Genomic DNA, 14,722 nt, shown 5'->3' with positions numbered 1-14,722 from the left:
TCTTTCTTTCACTCTCCTTCCCTCTCCTTATCTATCCTTCCATCTCCTCTCTCTTTCATTAAATCTCTTTCCATCCTTCCCTTCCCTCTTCTCTCTCTCTCTTTTCATCTCTTCTCTCTTTCTCTCTCTCTTTCCCTCTCCTCTTTGCGCCTTTCTCTTTTTCTCCAGGTTGTGAGAAAGTCGTCGATGTGAGAGCTTGGAGAGGCAGCTGACCTCTGAATAACCCTGGAGTCAGCAGGAGGCCTCTCCGAGTGCGAGCCAGAGAGAGGGGAGCGGGAGGGGCGAGCGAACGGGAGGGGTCCTTCTTGCCCTGCGGCTGTCCGCAGACATGCCTGCCAAGTCAAACACACCAGCTGCGTGGCCGAACAAGCAGGCGCATTGTTAGGCCCTTCAAAGCCAGGGGGGTCAGAGCTAACACTGCTACACAGCTAGGACGCTGAGCTATGCTAACACCGCTACATGGCTAGGACACTGAGCTATGCTAACACCGCTACATGGCTAGGACACTGAGCTATACTAACACTGCTACACGGCTAGGACGCTGAGCTATGCTAACACTGCTACACGGCTAGGACGCTGAGGTATGGTAGCACCGCTTCATGGCTAGGACACTGAGCTAAGCTAACAGAAATTTGAGCTCTCTCCACCTTTCTCCATCTTCCTCTCCATTACTCTCTCTTTCTCTTTCTCTCTCTCTCTGTCTTCCTCTTTCTGCTGTTCTTTTCATCTATCTTGCTCACTCTTTCTCTCCATCTGTCTCCACATTTCTCTCTCTCTCTCTCTCTCTCTCTCTCTCTCTCTCTCTCTCTCTCTCTCTCTCTCCAGCAACTCCCCCCCCCTCTCTGACTATCTGTCCCCCTCCCTTCCCCCCTCCGCCCCCTCTCTCTCTAACAGTCATCTGACATGACTAGGTCATGACTGGAGGCAGAGTCCTCCTGACTCCACCTGTCTATCATACAGGCTAACAGTCATTAGATGGCTGGGAGTCCTACTGCTGAAGACAGGGTTAGACACACACACACACAAATACACACACCACATATCTACCCACCCACATACTCCTTACACAGACACACACCAACTCATACTCTCACACAAAGGCAAACACACACACACACAGAACACAAGCCATCTCCGGGTGGTAAGAGGATGTCACCATACAGTAGGAGGATTGAAGGTCACATAATGTGTGTGTCTGTACGTGTATGCAAGAGTGTGTGTCTGTGTGTGTGTGTGTATATATGAGTGTGTATGAGTGCGTGCATATATGAGTGTGTGTGTCTGGGTGTGTCTGTGTGTGTATATGAGTGTGTATGTTTGTGTGTGTGAGGAACTGCTGTCCTGCCGTTCTCTGAAGTGTCGCACTCTTTGGAGCAGGTCACAATAAATCATGTCAGTGTGGATCATACACACACACACACACACACACACACACACACACACACACACAGTCACACTCCTGGGTGTGAGCCAGCAGTGTTAAATCACAGTGGTCATCACTGCTGTTTCATATGTGGAGCATGACAGACATGGATTTATGGAGAGCTGTGACGGTGTCTCTGTCACACTACAGCTACCCTGTCCTGACACACACACACACCTGCAAGCACACACACATACACAACACACACACCTGCAAGCACACACACATACACAACACACACACCTGCAAGCACACACACATACACAACACACACACCTGCAAGCACACACACATACACAACACACACACCTGCAAGCACACACACATACACAACACACACACCTGCAAGCACACACACATACACAACACACACACCTGCAAGCACACACACATACACAACACACACACCTGCAAGCACACACACCTGCAAGCACACACACATACACAACACACACACCTGCAAGCACACACACATACACAACACACACACCTGCAAGCACACACACCTGCAAGCACACACACATACACAACACACACACACCTGCAAGCACACACACATACACAACACACACACCTGCAAGCACACACACATACACAACACACACACCTGCAAGCACACACACATACACAACACACACACCTGCAAGCACACACACATACACAACACACACACCTGCAAGCACACACACATACACAACACACACACCTGCAAGCACACACACAACAGCTACCCTGTCCTGACACCAGGGGCGGTCTTTCCTACAGGCGGTATAGGCGGTCGCCCAGGGAGCCACTTAGAGGGGGGCGCAAAAAAATGCGCCCAGAAAAAATACATAAATCTAACATTAGGGTAAAATGAGCCAGGTATACGTACCCCTTAAAAAAGGAAAGGGTAGGCTACGTACCTCCTTGGTGTTATCAGAACATGCTAGCACAGTGAGGCGTTTGGTTAGTGTGTGTGTGTTCAAGAACTTTGAAGAACGAAATAATGAAGAGGCAAAAGCTATCCGGGGCGAAATTTAAGAATAAAAGAAAGGAAGAATAAGAGAAATGTGCAAAGGCGAAAGGTAAATCCTTAAATTCTGGTCTTATCCTATGATTTATTCTACGTTATACAAAAAAAACACGATTAAAATAGGGGCGCACATATAAAGCCAATAGCCAGTGCAACAACAATACAAATATATTACTCGTTGCATAGCACACCCGATAATTGCCGTGTTTGTCTTCCTTAATTAATGTCCTTGTATGTAATCTTGCTAGATAGTTAGCTAGCTAACGCTAGCTAGCTAGCCAGTGACTTCTGACGTTCCTTGTTATTGCCATTCAGTGGAAACATCAGTTCAAGTTCAGCTGTACCGCAATTTGCGTCATTTTCGATGTGTCATTAAATTTTGGTGAATTCAGTTTTGTCTAATTTTGTTCAGGTAGATTGATTGCTTAAATTGAGGTTAGGGTGAGGGGGGCAAGGTGGGGGGGGGGGGGGGGGGTAAGGTGAGGGGGGCAAAGTGGGGGGGTACTTACTTGTTAGCTCATGTTCTTAAAAATGTGCCCGGATCAATATAAGCAATCACAGAAAAGCCACACTGGCATAATCAGATCAGACATGATTACCACGGTGACAGACTACACACTTCAGAGTCCAACACTGCCATCTATTGCTCTCTTAGAGTGTCATCACCCACTTCCTGTTCCTCCCAAAACACCATCCACTTCCTGTTGCTCCCAGAGCATCACTCCACTTCCTGTTCCTCCCAAAAAGAACCCACTTCCTGTTCCTCCCAGACCCCACAGGCCCCCCACCCTCACGATACAGTACTAATGACATCATATACAGTACTATAACTATATTGTACAAACAATATAAAATACAGCACATTAACTATATAGTACAAACAAAATAATGGTACTAACAAACCCAGGAGCTGTTTCCTCTACCTCACTTTCAGTCACTGACCTTCAGTGAGGTAGAGTGTTTGCAAACATTTTTCTGGTTGTTACTCCATGAGTGTGTGTGTGTGAGAGAGAGGGTTTGCACAACATTGTTCTTTGTTTGCTTGTGTGTGTTTTCTCTCAACAGTAGCATCTCGTCCCAGGGTCTCTGTTCTAACTTGCATCTCAGAGGAGGTGATCCCAGTGAGATCTCTGCCTCAGAGGAGGTGATCCCAGTGTGATCTCTGTCTCAGAGGAGGTGATCCCAGTGTGATCTCTGTCTCTGAGGAGGTGATCCCAGTGAGATCTCTGTCTCAGAGGAGGTGATCCCAGTGTGATCTCTGTCTCTGAGGAGGTGATCCTAGTGTGATCTCTGCCTCAGAGGAGGTGATCCCAGTGTGATCTCTGCCTCAGAGGAGGTGATCCCAGTGTGATCTCTGTCTCTGAGGAGGTGATCCCAGTGAGATCTCTGTCTCAGAGGAGGTGATCCCAGTGAGATCTCTGTCTCAGAGGAGGTGATCCCAGTGAGATCTCTGTCTCAGAGGAGGTGATCCCAGTGAGATCTCTGTCTCAGAGGAGGTGATCCCAGTGTGATCTCTGCCTCAGAGGAGGTGATCCCAGTGTGATCTCTGTCTCTGAGGAGGTGATCCCAGTGTGATCTCTGCCTCAGAGGAGGTGATCCCGGTGTGATCTCTGTCTCTGAGGAGGTGATCCCAGTGAGATCTCTGTCTCAGAGGAGGTGATCCCAGTGAGATCTCTGTCTCAGAGGAGGTGATCCCAGTGTGATCTCTGCCTCAGAGGAGGTGATCCCAGTGTGATCTCTGTCACTGAGGAGGTGATCCCAGTGTGATCTCTGCCTCAGAGGAGGTGATCCCAGTGTGATCTCTGTCACTGAGGAGGTGATCCCAGTGTGATCTCTGCCTCAGAGGAGGTGATCCCAGTGTGATCTCTGTCTCTGAGGAGGTGATCCCAGTGTGATCTCTGCCTCAGAGGAGGTGATCCCAGTGTGATCTCTGTCTCTGAGGAGGTGATCCCAGTGTGATCTCTGCCTCAGAGGAGGTGATCCCAGTGTGATCTCTGCCTCAGAGGAGGTGATCCCAGTGAGATCTCTGTCTCAGAGGAGGTGATCCCAGTGAGATCTCTTTCTCAGAGGAGGTGATCCCAGTGAGATCTCTGTCTCAGAGGAGGTGATCCCAATGTGATCTCTGTCTCTGAGGAGGTGATCCTAGTGTGATCTCTGCCTCAGAGGAGGTGATCCCAGTGTGATCTCTGCCTCAGAGGAGGTGATCCCAGTGTGATCTCTGTCTCTGAGGAGGTGATCCCAGTGAGATCTCTGTCTCAGAGGAGGTGATCCCAGTGAGATCTCTGTCTCAGAGGAGGTGATCCCAGTGAGATCTCTGTCTCAGAGGAGGTGATCCCAGTGAGATCTCTGTCTCAGAGGAGGTGATCCCAGTGTGATCTCTGCCTCAGAGGAGGTGATCCCAGTGTGATCTCTGTCTCTGAGGAGGTGATCCCAGTGTGATCTCTGCCTCAGAGGAGGTGATCCCAGTGTGATCTCTGTCTCTGAGGAGGTGATCCCAGTGAGATCTCTGTCTCAGAGGAGGTGATCCCAGTGTGATCTCTGCCTCAGAGGAGGTGATCCCAGTGTGATCTCTGTCACTGAGGAGGTGATCCCAGTGTGATCTCTGCCTCAGAGGAGGTGATCCCAGTGTGATCTCTGTCACTGAGGAGGTGATCCCAGTGTGATCTCTGCCTCAGAGGAGGTGATTCCAGTGTGATCTCTGTCTCTGAGGAGGTGATCCCAGTGTGATCTCTGTCTCAGAGGAGGTGATCCCAGTGTGATCTCTGCCTCAGAGGAGGTGCTCCCAGTGAGATCTCTGTCTCAGAGGAGGTGATCCCAGTGAGATCTCTGCCTCAGAGGAGGTGATCCCAGTGTGATCTCTGTCTCTGAGGAGGTGATCCCAGTGTGATCTCTGTCTCAGAGGAGGTGATCCCAGTGTGATCTCTGTCTCTGAGGAGGTGATCCCAGTGTGATCTCTGTCTCTGAGGAGGTGATCCCAGTGTGATCTCTGTCTCTGAGGAGAGGCATTGGCTGTGAGCAGGAATCTGCTTCAAACCCGCCGATTATAACTAACTCCAGGAAGTGGCCCTGACGCGTCCTCCGATTGGTCGGGCATTACACGCAGCCGAGCCCTGTGGTGGCGACCGAGGCGTCGCCATGGTAACCACCGGACAGGCAATTGTATTTTTGTAAGAATACATTTGATTTGATCTGAATGGGTTGAGAGGCTGCATGCTCGGTATGGAGGCAAACTGGAACATGTGTAGTAGAGAAGCTGCCTCCCAGAGGAGGAGGGAGCATGCTGGGGGTTTACAAACACAGACACCAACATGCTCACAACTCACAGTGTGTTAAAGAGACGTCAGTGATCGAGATGTGGAGGACAGGAGGGCTGGCTCACACTAGGAGGAGAGGAGAGGAAAGGGGAGAGGAGACAGGAGAGGGGAGAGGAGAGGAAAAGGAAGAGGTGACAGGAGAGGAAAGGGGAGAGGGGACAGGAGAGGAAAGGGGAGCAGAGCAGAGGACAAATACTACAGTGGAATGATAAGCAGTGCTGTAATCCTGGCCACTACAGAAGGATTAAATCCTTTTCTTTTATTCACTTGTTCCTCCTTTTAAAAAGCCAGAGGTTAAGCAGGCCATCCTCTTGTCGTCCCCCTCCCCTCTCCCTTCCCCTCTCCCTCTCCCTTCCCCTCCTCTCCTCTCCAGTAAAAGCCACTAGGTAGGAGGGAATCTCATTCCAGAGGTGTAAAATCATGAGGGAATTCTGTTTAGCACTGAGGGTGGATGTGTGTGCGTGTTAGTGTCTGTTTATGTGTACGTGTGTGTGTGTTGTGTGTGTGTTAAGGCAGGCCAGACCGGGTCAGCCTAGCTAATAGATATCAGACTTCAGGTTAATCTGACAGAGAGGTTGATAACACTGCGAGGCTCCAGGTCTGATTTCCCCTGAGGCACGGCCACAACAAGCGTGTGTGTTCAGAGACACACATGCACCAACACAAGGCTTTGTGAGGTAGCTGTACGTGGTGCTTGTGTATGTACGAGAGAGAGAGAGAGAGAGAGAGAGAGAGAGAGAGATAGAGAGGGCAGGATACAGTGATTTCTAGAAAACTCTAGTCTGTCACATGGTCTCTAGTGTCTGCATGTGTGCATAGGTACAGGTATGCATTAGTGTATGTGACTTTTACAAGTATGTGAATCCTGTGTGTGTGTCTCTCTGCATGAGTGTGTATCTCTGCATGAGTGTGTATCTCTGCATGAGTGTGTCTCTGCATGAGTGTGTCTCTATGCATGAGTGTGTCTCTCTGCATGAGTGTGTGTCTCTGCATGAGTGTTTATCTCTGCATGAGTGTGTCTCTCTGCATGAGTGTGTATCTCTGCATGAGTGTGTCTCTCTGCATGAGTGTGTGTCTCTGCATGAGTGTTTATCTCTGCATGAGTGTGTCTCTCTGCATGATTGTGTATCTCTGCATGAGTGTGTGTGTGTAAAAGCAGTGAGGAGGTGTCAGGCTGGCTGCTACCTGGGCTCTGGACGATCAGGGGTGAGGAGGGGATGAGGAGGGGGTGAGGAGGGGTGAGGAGGGGTGAGGAGGGGATGAGGAGGGGGTGTATGGACGACGGCACTGTCGTCATCCGCTAACCTGCTGCTCTCAAGGCTGTTTCACGCCGCTGTTACCCTGGCAACTTCAGCCTGGCTGCGTCTCCGTGTCAACGCTTTTATGGAGGCTGGCGTAGAGGTGAACAGGGCGGGAACACCTCTCTCTCTTTCATCCTCTTCCTTTCTCTCTCCTTCAAACTCCCATTTTCTCTCTCTCCTTCCAAACTCTCATTTTCACTCTCTCCACCTTTCTCCTTTATCATATTTCTCCCCTCTCTCCTTCAACACTCCTTCTCTCTCTCTCTCCACCATTCTCTCTCTCTTCCATCCCATTTCTCCTCTTTCAAACCCTGCAATTCTCTTTCATCCTCTCCCTACTTTCTTCTTCTCTTTCAGTCTCCTTCTACTTATCTTCTTTTCCATCTCTTCCTCTTCCTCTCCCTCACTCTCTCCCTCTCACCACAGGAATACAGGAACGACTAAAAAGTGGGGCCGATAGGATGAACCGATCAGTCGATCGATCGATCACACCACCGTACACAGTAACGACACCAGGACAGTCAGCAGTAACGACACCAGGACAGTCAGCAGTAACGACACCAGGACAGTCAGAAGTAATGACACCAGGACAGTCAGCAGTAACGACACCAGGACAGTCAGCAGTAACGACACCAGGACAGTCAGCAGTAACGACACCAGGACAGTCAGCAGTAACGACACCAGGACAGTCAGCAGTAACGACACCAGGACAGTAAGCAGTAACGACACCAGGACAGTCAGCAGTAACGACACCAGGACAGTCAGCAGTAACGACACCAGGACAGTCAGTAGGAGTCTGGGTGGCCCAGCGTGTTTTATTGAAATATAATGAATATAATATTGATGAAATCTAATGAATATAAGGGTGCACATCCATCAGAGCAGCAACACAGCATACCTGAACACCTCCAATATAGAACAGCATATGGATGATGAGCAGAGCTAACAGCTGAGGTGTGTCTCTGCACCTTGTCCCTCCCTCCCTCCCTGCCTCCCAACCTCCCCCATCCAGCCCCCCCCTCCCCCCTCCAAACCCTCAGCCTTTCAGTGTAGTGGAGCGATATCTAGTAGTGTGCAACTCGGGTTAAATAAAGAAATAGCAAAAAGAAGAAAAGTACGCCAATAGAAGAGGGGAAAAATATTTTTTTTTGGCTCCTCTATTGTTTTGCTGTGGAGTGAATGAAGATTCATCCTCCTGTGCTCTCCTGTTCTTTCTCCTGCCTCCTTTAATCTGTTCATCCATGGTTGACCAGCAGGTTCTGGAGAGGAGGAGAGAGAGAGAGAGGGGGAACATAAGAAGGTAGTGTCAATCTAACATAAGCCTTTTGCCACGACAATATACTTTTCTCTTGGAGAGAGAGAACGAGACAGAGGGGAAAAGAGAAAGAAGGAGAGAGGGGAAAGAGAGAGAAGGGAAAAGAGAAAAAGAGAGAAAGAACAAAAGAAAGAACCCAGCGTCTCCAGGATGTGATGTCACCAGGCAGGGCTGCCCAGCCCGCTGACCTATACACCAAGGCTCTTAGCAGCGTGTGTGTCAGTCTGAGAGTACTGTATGTGTGTGTGTGTGTGAGAGAGAGAGAGAGAGAGAGAGAGAGAGAGAGAGAGAGAGAGAGAGAGAGAGAGAGAGAGAGAGAGAGAGAGAGAGAGAGAGAGAGAGAGAGAGAGAGAGAGAGAGAGAGAGAGAGAGAGAGAGAGAGAGAGAGAGAGAGAGAGAGAGAGAGAGAGAGAGAGAGAGAGAGAGAGAGAGAGAGAGAGAGAGTGGGGGGGGGGGGGGGGCGATGGCTATCAAAGGTCAAGTCTGGTAATTGTAGTTATTCAGTAAGACAGTACGAACTTACCGAAAGACAGACACACAAACAGACAGACAAGCAGAAAGAAAGTCCATGTGTAATATTGATCCAGACCAGTGAGGATCCTGTTCTTGGGAGGGATGGGACATTGACCTGAAGCAGTTTGAGGCTAGTATTTGGAGGGATGAGATATTGACTTGTGACAGCATGAGACTGACAAACACCTACACACACACACCTGCACCCCCTCACTCATCCTTCTCTCTTGCCAACCCAGACACACACACCTCCCCCAACATGCACAATCTACCCAAAACACAAACACACCCACCCCTCCCCCGACTACACCCCCCGCTCCAGGGAGCTGTAAAGAACAGCAGTATTGATGCTAACAGGCTTCAGTCCCATTATGATCATGACAAAGATCTCCCAAGGTCAGACCACACCATGACCCCTGACCCCTGGCCAGGGAGTAGAACAAGCCAGGCGACCTATGACCTTACGTGTCCTGGTCTGTGTGTTTAGGTGTGATACTGTCACTCGTGAGTCAAGCTACAAATAATTTATTCTGGCATTTCTACAGGCTAGTCCCCAAGGCAAGTCTAAGTTAGCATGTTAACATGCTCTCTGGTCAGGCTTGTCTTAGCTTTGTCACTATACGGGGCTTTCAGAATGGACTGAAAGAGAGAGAGAGAGAAAGTGAGTCAGAGAGAGAGAGAGTGAGAGAGAGAGAGGAGAGTGAGAGAAAGAAAAGAGAGTGCAAGGAGAGAAGAAAAAGGACTATCCACTTTCACAATACTGAGGTGACTAAACCAATCAGAGCATCCAAGCCCCCCCCCCCCCCTTCCTCCAGCAGGAACAAGCGGGCCTGCTGAGACATGGTAAAGTGCTGTTACAGAAAATACAAAACCCGCTGTTTATTTATTTCTGCTTTGAAGCCCACAACAGGAAGCAGTGTTATTTAACCATCCTATCACAGGGAGAGTAGCAGCCAGTGTGTTACTAAACCAGCCTATCACAGGGAGAATAGCAGCCAGTGTGTTACTAAACCAGCCTATCACAGGGAGAGTAGCGGTAGGCAGGGTCTGAAAGGTCATCAAGACATCAAGCCCTCCTGGAGCTCTACACCTCTCTCTCTCTCTCTCTCTCTCTCTCTCTCTCTCTCTCTCTCTCTGACTTCCCCTCCTCCCTCCATCTCCTGTATTTCCCCATCCCTCCTCTCTCCCTTCTCGTCTTCTCCCTCCATCAAATCCATATCTCGCCTTCCTCTCCACCATGGCTGCATGACCTAGGGGTGCTGAGGGTGCTGCAGCACCCCCTGACAGCATGAACTAGGCGTGCTGAGGGTGCTGCAGCACCCCCTGACAGCATGAACTAGGGGTGCTGAAGGTGGCACAGCACCCCCTGACAGCATGAACTAGGGGTGCTGAGGGTGCTGCAGCACCCCCTGACAGCATGAACTAGGCGTGCTGAGGGTGCTGCAGCACCCCCTGACAGCATGAACTAGGCGTGCTGAGGGTGCTGCAGCACCCCCTGACAGCATGAACTAGGCGTGCTGAGGGTGGCACAGCACCCCCTGACAGCATGAACTAGGGGTGCTGAGGGTGGCACAGCACCCCCTGACAGCATGACCTAGGGGTGCTGAGGGTGGCACAGCACCCCCTGACAGCATGAACTAGGGGTGCTGAGGGTGGCACAGCTCCGCAGTAGCAGACTGGCCATCAGCAGCACAGGGAGAAGAATAACGATGAAAAACCAGGCTGAGAAACGTAGACAAAGAAATCACCTTCACTAGACAAGGTTTTACCAATTGAAAAACGGCTATGTTTATTTTAAGCTCAACTATTTTGCGCTCAAATAAAGGCCAACACATTTTCGGCAATTTCCAGCATTAAGGATAGAACTCCCAAACTCACATCACATCAAACACAGAATGTGGATGCATTAGCAGGGCAGCTGTGGTGGTGTATACGGGACCGGTTCCGGTGGGCCGGTCTGGATCAAAGTCCAGGGCCTATTTTTACTCCCGCCATAAAATATGTTCCCAGGCTATGCCTCTTCCTCAGAGGGGGATGGTAGCCCCCCCCCCCCACCCCCCACCCCTCAAAGAAGAAAGGTGTCCAAGGTTACCAGGCATACACACACACACACACACGTACAAACACACACACCCAGGCGAGCGTCTTCAGATCTCGTGGTAGCTGTGTGTCATCCTTGTCGGCTCAGACTGATTCTCCTGCTCTATCTAAAACATAACCACACTCTTGCTCGTTACTGTGTCTCCACACACACCCACACACAAACACAATCCAACACACACACAAACACAGACACAAGCACACACAAACTACCATTATAAAACCCATCAGTTGCATAAGCTCTGCTATTGGAAGAAAACTTTCTCTGGCTCTGACAAGGTGCTGTTCTGTCTGGAGAAGAATGTCTGGATGACGCCACGGCAACAGCAGAATAATGAGCGTGCGCTGGGATTGGCTGTGCTCCTCGAGTGAGGATCAATGTGTTGTTGTGAAGGAAGGAAATTCAGCCTGTTTATGACGAGACGGACAACAATATAAAGATGGAATCAATACGTCCACTGAGGAAGAGAGTCTGGGAAAGACAGGAAAAGAGAGAGGGTGGTGGAGGAAAGAGAGAGGTAGATGAGAGAGGAGGGAGAGAGATGGATGGAGAGAGGGAGATGAGGGAGGGAGATGGAGGAGAGAGAGATGGATAGAGGGAAATGAGGGAGGGAGAGAGGTAAATGAGGGAGAATGAGAAGGGAGAGAGAGGGAGAGCGAGGAGGAGGGGGATAGGAAGAAAGAGAGAGAGAGAGCAGGGTGTGTAGTCACTGACAGTCACGCCTGTCTTTCCCCTGCAGTCAGAGTGGAGGGTTCACATCCATATAATTGGCCGGCTTCTCCTCTGGCTGGTGGGGGTGTGTGTGTGTGTGAGTGAGAAAGTGTGTGCGTGTGTGTTTGTGTGTGTTTGTGTGGTCAGATAGCTGGTTATTAGTAGGAGTACCCTAACCTGAATGATTCTCTCTCCTTCCCCCCCCCCCTCTCTCTCTCTCTCTCTCTCTCCCCCCCCCTCTCTCTCTCTCCTTCCGTATCTTCTGTCCAGGGGGAAGAGCAGGAGGAGAGCTGAAAGTTGAAAGAAGAAACTTTACGAAAAAACTGGATCTAACTGACCACGATCAGTCAGAGGAGCTGTGCAGCAAGCCTCCCTTCTCTCTCTATCCTACCTCTTCATCTCTCTCTCTCTCTCTCTCTATCTGTCCATCCCTCTCTCCTTACTCCATATCTCAGGTCATCTCCCCCCTCCCCATCTCTCTGAACTCATCTTCCCATCTCATGTCTCCCCCCTCCTGCCCTCTGTCCATCTGCCTTCTCTCTCTCTCTCTCTCCCGCCCTCCGCTCTCCACCTCTCCTCAGCTCATTTCATAAACACACACACACACACACTCACAACTTCAGACACACTCACACACCATCGTACACACACACACCTTCACACACACAGTCAATCTAGGGATTTAAGATCAAAATAACCCTGATGCTGCATCTACAGCAGGGCTCAGCCAATCAGAGAGCAGCGCATGCTTAACTGACAAAAAACATGCGTGGTAAGAACACGAACACACGAACACAGGACTCTGTGAGGTGCCTCAATGATGGAGGGATGAGAGTAGGGGCAGGAGAGCAGCAGGAGGGGAGAAGCAAGGAAATAGAGGTGTGTGTGAGGTGGAGGAGAGGTGTTTGTGAGGTGGAGGAGAGGTGGAAAAAGGGTCAGTCCTTATCACCAGACTCAGTCTATCCCCCCATCTCTCCCTCTCTCTACCTCCCCATCTCTCTCTCTCCACCTCCCCATCTATCTCTACCTCTTTCCTTCTCCATCTCTCTCTACCTCCTTATCTATCTCTCTCGCTCTCCATTTCTCCCCAGCACACTCCCTCCATTTCGATATCCTCACTCTCTTCATTAACTGTGTGTCTCCTGGTGTCTCTCTTCCTGACTGCAGAGTTAGGTGGAGGTCATCTCCACACTTCTAGAAGAGTCTTCAGTCTGTGTGTAAAAGAGCAGGATCAGCCCACACAGGGGGAACACCCTGTTCCTAACCCTGTTTAACCCTAACCCTGTTCCTAACCCTGTTCCTAACCCTGTTCCTAACCCTGTTCCTAACCCTGTTCCTAACCCTGTTTCTAACCCTGTTTCTAACCCTGTTCCTAACCCTGTTCCTAACCCTGTTCCTAACCCTGTTCCTAACCCTAACCCTGTTCCTAACCCTGCGAGAGAGGACCCACGCATGAACATCTCTCTCAGTATGTCTCTAGAAGTCCGTCTGGCCCATCAACACAGTGTCTCACACACAATAATCCTATCATTCTTGATCCTCCGCTCTGTCTCTTTCTCTCTTCCTTCCTCTCTCTCCCTCTCTCTCGTAGCATGGTGGAGCGTTGTCAGAGCACTAATAAGCCCTGTCTGGTTCAGCTCTTCTGACCAGACCCCAGCCTGGATGGCAACACACACATACACACACACACACACACACACACACACAGAAGCCCAGATAAAAACACACACACAGATATGGCTTTCATGTCTTTCATTTTAATCAGCTTTATGTCTGTGTGTGTGTGTGTTTTGATATGGATATGGAGTGAGGGATGTTGTCATCCTAAAGGCCGCTTGATGAATCAATGATCAGTTGTGTGCATCGTCAGTGGAGCTCCACCTCTGCAGGTGATGACACACACCACGGCTTGGAGAAACACCAAACTAAACTGTCCTTTGATTGGCTGAAAGTCAGAGGAGCCTCAAAAGCAAAGGAACGTGGGAGATAAAGAGACAGAGAGACAGAGAGATGAGACAGAGACAAAGTGGTAGAGAGACAGAGAGAGCGAGAGAGAGAGGAGGGGTAGAGAGAGAGAGAGAGAGAGAGAGAGAGAGAGAGAGAGAGAGAGAGGAGGGGTAGAGAGAGAGATGAGAGGAGAGTTGATGTGTTCTGTGTTGTCCTGTGGGTCTGGTGCGGATGAGCATCACTGCCTCACTGAGCTCTGGTTCACTAACTGTGTGTGTGGGTGTGTATGTCTCTGTCCTTGTGTGTGTGGGTGTGTATGTCTCTGTCCTTGTGTGTGTGTGTTATGTATGTCTCTGTTCTTGTCTGTGTGTGTGTGTCTTTGTCTGTGTGTGTTTGCGCGTGTGTGTTCTTCTGCTTTCAAAGGTTTGTGATTTCAGATCTCGTTATCTAGCTGAACTGGTCTGTGCAGGAACTCAGCTGTTGGTTCAGCTCAGTGCAATGAAATCACCACACACCCGTTGAAAGTAAGCATGACTGCAAGCGCATACACACACTCGCATACACACAGCAGAGGAGCTGTATTTGGTGTGTGTCTGATCAAGATCTCTTTAAACTAATAAGAAACCAAGGCTGCCAAACTGAATTTTCTTCCCAGCCTGAGTGTTAAAATAACACTGGGAACTTTCTCAAGGAACCAGGAGCCACAGTTAAAGGGCCCAAGGATTCAGGATCCAAGCTACCAAGATAGCAAGGAGCCACAGAACCAAGAACTCAAGGAGGTACATAGCTAACCCTTCAGAAGACACCGGGACCAGAACACAGCCCATTATTTATGAGGCCCAGAGCTTGGTTTCTGAGTGTCTTCAGGGTTGCAATCTGTTCTAGTCTGTATTGATGGAGTCTGAGGGAGAAGGAGGGGGCTGAATACTGGATCACTCCAGAGGTGCGCTGGAGTTTCTCTCTTCATCAAGGCCAGCTTTCAGATGTCTGCAGCTCGAGCGAACAGGAGCCTGGTATAGATATAGGCGTGCACTAGAATGTGTATGGTATAGATATAGCGTGCACTAGAATGTGTATACTCT

At 49.9% G+C, this 14,722-nt stretch overlaps 1 protein-coding gene across 2 annotated transcripts in view; it reads right to left on the bottom strand.

Moving 5' to 3' along the window:
* Positions 1–7,842: 7,842 nt before the first annotated feature.
* The window catches only part of chchd6a (coiled-coil-helix-coiled-coil-helix domain containing 6a), a 31,506-nt gene continuing 24,626 nt past the window's right edge, over positions 7,843–14,722 (bottom strand). Inside the window, exon 8 of one of the 2 annotated variants that reach the window (XM_084681215.1) lies at positions 7,843–8,312. In XM_084681215.1, coding sequence (XP_084537341.1) covers positions 8,289–8,312 — 24 coding nt within the window. In that variant the 3' untranslated portion in view covers positions 7,843–8,288. Of the gene's footprint in view, positions 8,313–12,746; positions 14,651–14,722 lie in introns of those variants that run through there. The other variant, XM_084681212.1, reaches the window with a different exon arrangement.

The sequence above is a fragment of the Hypomesus nipponensis genome, chromosome 18 (genome assembly GCF_054491055.1).
Source record: "Hypomesus nipponensis isolate SF chromosome 18, ASM5449105v1, whole genome shotgun sequence".
Classification (NCBI taxonomy): Eukaryota; Metazoa; Chordata; class Actinopteri; order Osmeriformes; family Osmeridae; genus Hypomesus; species Hypomesus nipponensis.
This window is presented reverse-complemented; position numbering and strand designations above follow the sequence as displayed.